Here is a 5,916-nt window from a genome sequence, read left to right on the forward strand (position 1 = left end):
GAACGTGGTGACGCTTTGTTGGATTGGCTAGCTGCTCAAAATTTGGTGTCTCTGAATCGGGGTAATGTTCAGACTTGCGTACGTGTGAATGGTGGCTCTATTCTGGACGTTACGTTACGTTAACGTTACGTCCTGCACTTGCAAGTTATGTTTATAGATGGAGGGTGTTGTCAGATGTTGAAACTTTATCAGACCACAAGTACATTCGCTTTGACATCAATGATTCTTCTGTAAGTATTCGGGGTCCTGCTCCATCTGAGATAGGTCCTAGATGGTCCCGAAAAAATCTAGACAAAGATGCGCTTTTCGAGGTATCGTTAGTAGAAGCTTGGAATCCCAAACCTTCAAATATTACAATTGATTCTGACGTGGAATGGTTTAGGAACTCACTCACTCGTATCAGTGACGTTGCTATGCCCCGGATCGGTCCCATCTCACCTAAGTAAAGCGTCTATTGGTGGTCATCCGAACTAGCCCAACTACGAGCGGAGTGTGTTAAGGCCCGTCGCCGGTACACGCGTTTTAGAAGAAGGCATCTCAGTTACCGTGATCAGGACGAAGAGGCAAGTTTATATTCTTTTTATCAAGCAGCAAAAAGGGCTCTTCGGATGGAAATAGCTGAAGCAAAGGATAGGGCATGGAAGGAGCTCCTGAACTCCTTGGATTGTGATATGTGGGGGCGACCATATAATATTGTCATGAGTAAACTCCGTCCCTGGAGGCCGCCGCTAACATCCACAATGGAGCCAACGTTTCTTGAGATGGTTGTTACATGGCTGTTTCCTTGTGATTCTATTCCTTTTATTAATGTCGACTTTGATCGTTCAGATGATATTCCTGAGGTGTCAGAGGGTGAGTTAGGGGCAGGTATTTTTAAAGTTCAAAACAAAAGAACCGCTCCTTGTCCTGATGGATTGCATGGAACGGTTTTGGCGCAATCTCTTAATAATGGTTTATCTAACAGATTTCGAGCTCTCCTTTCTGATCTTTTGAGGAACGGCATATTCCCTAGTAGCTGGAAAGTCGGTCAATTGCTTCTTCTTAGGAAGTTCGGGAAACCGGTACATTCACCTTCGGCGTATCGACCTATTGTTTTACTTCCTGAGGTGGGAAAACTGTTTGAGCGAATAATTGTCTCGCGCCTCGAGAAGCATCTTCTGATCGTTGGTCCAAATCTGTCTGATTCTCAATTCGGTTTTCGGCGTGCTCGCTCTACAATTGACGCCTTAGCTAGGTTAAGGGACTTGTGCGAAGAAACTGTCTCTGGTGGTGGGGTTGTGTTGGCGGTTTCGCTAGATATTGCAAATGCATTCAATACTATTCCCTGGAGAGCGATTATGGACGGTCTCTTTTATCATGGTGTGCCTGTTTACTTACGACATGTAGTAGGAGCTTATCTCTCTGAACGATCGATCATATATCCAAGTCGGGAAGGTTGGAGATGTTATCAGGTTCGATGTGGAGTTCCCCAAGGGTCGGTTCTTGGGCCCCTTTTGTGGAACATTGGATTTGATGCAGTCCTTCGAGGTAGACTGATGCCAGGAGTAGGCTTAATATGTTATGCTGACGATACCCTTGTGACGGCCAAGGGATGTAATTATCAAGAGGCGAGTTTGTTAGCTGCTGCTGGAGTAGAACAAGTAGTGACTCGTATAAGGCGACTTGGTGTTCGAGTGGCTTTACAAAAATCTGAAGTCATTTGTTTTGCTAGGAGGTCTCCACCTAGGGGCGCTGAAATAATTGTAGATGGCGTTCATATGGCAGTAAAGTCGACTTTGAAATACCTCGGATTGGTTCTCGATGCCCGTTGGACTTTCAAAGCTCATTTTGCAGCCCTGGCACCCAAGCTTGAGTCAACTGCAATGGCTTTGGGTCGTATAATGCCAAATATCGGTGGGCCAGGCGAGGGCTGTAGGCTTCTTTATGCTGGTGTAGTACGTGCGAAAGCTCTTTATGGTTGTCCGATATGGGCGGATAAGTTGACATTTTACAACAAAGGTATACTGAGGCGGTCACAGCGTAAAGTTGCCATTAGAATTGCGAGGGCATACCGTACAGTATCCTGTGATGCAGCATGTGTCATAGCCGCCACTCCACCTTGGCACTTGGTAGCTCTGGCTTTGGGAGACATTTTTTGGAGAAGAGCTGAAGCCAGGAGTGGTGGTTTTGACCCACCTCTGGAGGTAGTCAAGGTGTGGAAGGAGGAGTATCGCCGCTTAATTTTGCAAGAATGGAGGGAAGAGTTAAGTGAATGTCGGTTTGGTTTACATACTGTTGATCTTATTCGTCCCTTTTTGAAACACTGGGTGGACCGACGGTGGGGATCGCTTTCCTATCGGCTCGTGCAGGTTCTCTCTGGCCATGGATGCTTCGGAAGTTATCTGCATCGAATCGTTGGAAGAGAGGCGACACCCGCTTGCCATCATTGTGACTATATAGATGATACGGTGAGGAATACAGTGGAGGAGTGTCCGGCTTGGGACTACTTTCGCTCGGTGCTTGCTGATAGCATTGATGGCAATCTGTCGCTTCCACTAATTATTCAAAGAATGGTGGAAGCTGACAATGACGGTCCTTGGAATGCCTTCAAGGCTTTTTGTGAGGCCGTCATGAGTCAGAAAGAGAATGCGGAGCGTCAGCGTGAAAATGGTTCAGATGCTCCGCCAGTAAAGGAAACGACGACCGGGGCAGCGATGCCGTGTTTTCGCACGTCTGCCCTAAGTTAAGATTTGGAATATTTGTGTGTGAGAGGAGTCATGTGGCATTCGCGTTTGGCGGGGGTAAGGATAGGGCTCAGCTGTTACCTGCCGTCGCCCTTTGGCGAGCTGAAGTCATCCGTCAGGTTTTAGTGGGTAGGGTTTATTAAGTCTGAGTCCCACATAATCCCTGCTGGTGTAAAATACCGTAGGGATATGCGTAAAAGCATTTCCTGACAAAAAAAAAAAAGAAAAAAAAAGGACAGGGTTGGACACAGCCAAGATTCTGATATAAGGATAGCGTGAATTTCGTTGGATACAAATGTTGTCAGCAAGTCCAAATGGTGAGCAGGAACGCTTTGAGCAATAATATGGATGACATTCAAGTGTCGCGATTGGTCTTTGAATAAAGCTGTGAGGATACTATGCAAGGGAGGGGGAGATATCTCAGCGCTATGGAATGATTCGAAATACGACGAAGAGACCGATGTAAATTCAAGAGATTCACTATCGTGATTCATGAGTTAGCCAATAATATTTATGTATAAGTCTACTAAGTATATAAATTTTTAATTTATGTACAAAAATGATCCTGTGTTCACACTCAATCGCTAATATTAGTGAACAGATAATATAGTCACACACTTTAAGAAAACAATAACAAATTAACTTAAAGGGGTTCAATAAACTAATTGTAACTATTTCAAAAAAAAAAAAAAAAACAAATTAACAAGGGAATTTATAAATCGTTTGCAGTGATAAATTACTGTAGAAGCTTTTTATAAGAGAATAATTTTATAACCTGTGGAAATAGATACAATCTATCATTAATTGACAATCACAACCTTTGTCAGTGTCACATCACTTTTGGTAGTTATTTGTTATAATCTGTCAGTGGGCTTTAAAAATACTAAGTAAACAAAAGTTAAGGTTATGAGATACTAAATAATCATTTTTTAAAACAAAAGGAAAACAAAAAAGAACAACAAAGTTGATTATAACTCCGGAACCATGGAACACCGACACTGAAGTTAATGACCCTTCTTTGGAACCTTCTTATTACGGGTCATGTCTCTTGTTCGCTTTGCATCATCAGCTGCGGACGATGACGGGATGCTGCCCGGGACTGAATCAAGTTCCTTCAACGAAGAGATGCGGCGAAGTTTCCCATCAGCCCCAAACACTTGTACACGTCCATCCTGGGTCCAACATTTTGAGACACCAAACCGCTTTCTCGCCTCCATAAATAGTGAGTGCCTTGTTTTTGTTAGGAACTCAGACAAGGTTATACCAGTGCCTTTAAGGCTAGTCTTGGCAGCCCAGATCCTTAACTTATCGGCATGTTCACGAAACTTTAATAATATAGGCCTAGGCTTTTCATTGGATCTTAATCCTACTCGATGGCAACGGGTAAGGCACTCCGTGACATTTGGACACTTTAAAAGGATGGATATCATATTTGCAATGGAGGCCGGGCTTTCATCCTTCGCTTCATTTACTCCATGCAGCAACAGACACTTTCGCCTACTACGCATCTCTTGCTCATCCTGCACTCTAAACAGAATCGCCATCTGAGACTGGAGATTCTCTAGGCAGAATAGAACAAAACTTTCAAATGTTTCCAACTCCCTAGCAAGTGGAGTTTGTTCCAGCGATGGGGACCTATACTGAGCTGCAATAAGGCGCTGCTGGAACTCCTCCATTCTGGTAGACACCATTTCGGATACATCCCTTAAAGACTTTTTAAGATCCTCCATAATAAGGTGCAAGTGAAAAATTAATAGTTCAAATGAAGGTACTTGAAGAAGTGATTATCAAACTTTAAGTTAATTTTAGTTAAATAAAGGATATTATTAAGGAAAAATTGCGATTAATGTGCAGTGGAACATTAATTCATCAATGGAACTGTAAGTAACAAAGTTCAAACCCAAATACTATTTTATTTTAGTACAAATCACAAGACACACCAATATACGTTGCACTACCCACTACCCACTCATAACTACTCTGTTAGTTATATATAGTAATATCGGAATAATAATCACAACTTGATAGCAATTCATTTTCTGACATCTGTATGTATGAATTTTTTTCTTTGTTTATTGCGACGAGATCTGAAATAGGGACAATTTTGACCATCATAAGTGCGTCACTCTTATAAGGAACAGAAATCACATTATAGATTTCAAAATCATCTCGGCTGACAAGCGGAACCGAGATTTCCAATATAAATTGCTCATAAAGCATCCTTGCCTTAACTCTTAAAAAATTATATATATTGCCAAATTGTTTTTGACTATTATTAATTGGCAAAGAAAGATCTGTTGAAATATGATTGGATATTATATTTAATTCTCTGCGTAATTGTTCCGATGAAATAAGGTGAAAATTAAATCGACCATGGTAAATATCGGTGATGGTGTCAATCAGATACTCCTGCATATTTAAATTAGCAAGTACGTTTGTTGCTGAAATGCTGTCCAGAGTAAACTGAGTAATGCGCTCTAGACTATTGATTTCAGTGACTTGAGTAATAATTGCCTTCTTAACTTCATTTGCGTGTCGATTTATTAATTTTCGTAAATTATAATTTTCTTCCTCTGACCGCTTCATGAGATTGTACTCCGCTTCCAGAACTGATGTCTGATTTTTCCATAGGTTTGCCAAATGCTGCTCATTCTCTTTAACTAAAGAAATATCCTTTTGATATTGTTCAGCGAATGATTCGTCCAATACTCCGAATAAGGAGTGTGCCGCGTATCCGACACCGTTGATAAGGCCGCGCCGACGCCGCTTCGAGCGCGTGCTGCGTAAGCAACACCTGATCGTAGTATTTGAGTTCCTCGAAGCTATGATGTAAATTATTTTCATAGCTGTAATTGCAGGAGCTAACCAACCCAGTGGGTGGGTTGGTTAGCAAACAGCTTCGATATATCTGATAACAGCGCTCTGTTGGTCGTCTTATTCGAGAAATCAAATGACGATTGAAACATAAAGCAGTCTTCCTTCGGGTTCCAGTATACCCCTAATGTTTTTGAAATAGGATCTCCTTTAAACGTAAATATTTGCTGATTTTGATCTCGGTTAATTTTTTCCGAAATCTTCAGTATTCTTGGTTCATTGGAAGCCCATTTTCTTAAAGTAAAACTCCCTGCCTGCAACAAATCCTGTAAATCCGTTACCATGCTGCATCCTTCTTCTATAGAATGGGCCCCATATA

General features: G+C 41.9%; 1 protein-coding gene across 1 annotated transcript; it reads right to left on the reverse strand.

Annotated features, from left to right (window-relative positions):
- Positions 1-3,713: 3,713 nt before the first annotated feature.
- On the reverse strand, positions 3,714-4,650 carry LOC123718313. The gene has a single exon (XM_045674738.1). It carries the CDS (start codon positions 4,451-4,453, stop codon positions 3,728-3,730), a length of 726 nt encoding a protein of 241 aa, XP_045530694.1. The 5' UTR covers positions 4,454-4,650; the 3' UTR covers positions 3,714-3,727.
- Between the last annotated feature and the right edge of the window lie 1,266 nt (positions 4,651-5,916).

Source organism: Pieris brassicae, chromosome W, assembly GCF_905147105.1.
Source record: "Pieris brassicae chromosome W, ilPieBrab1.1, whole genome shotgun sequence".
In the NCBI taxonomy this organism is placed as follows: Eukaryota; Metazoa; Arthropoda; class Insecta; order Lepidoptera; family Pieridae; genus Pieris; species Pieris brassicae.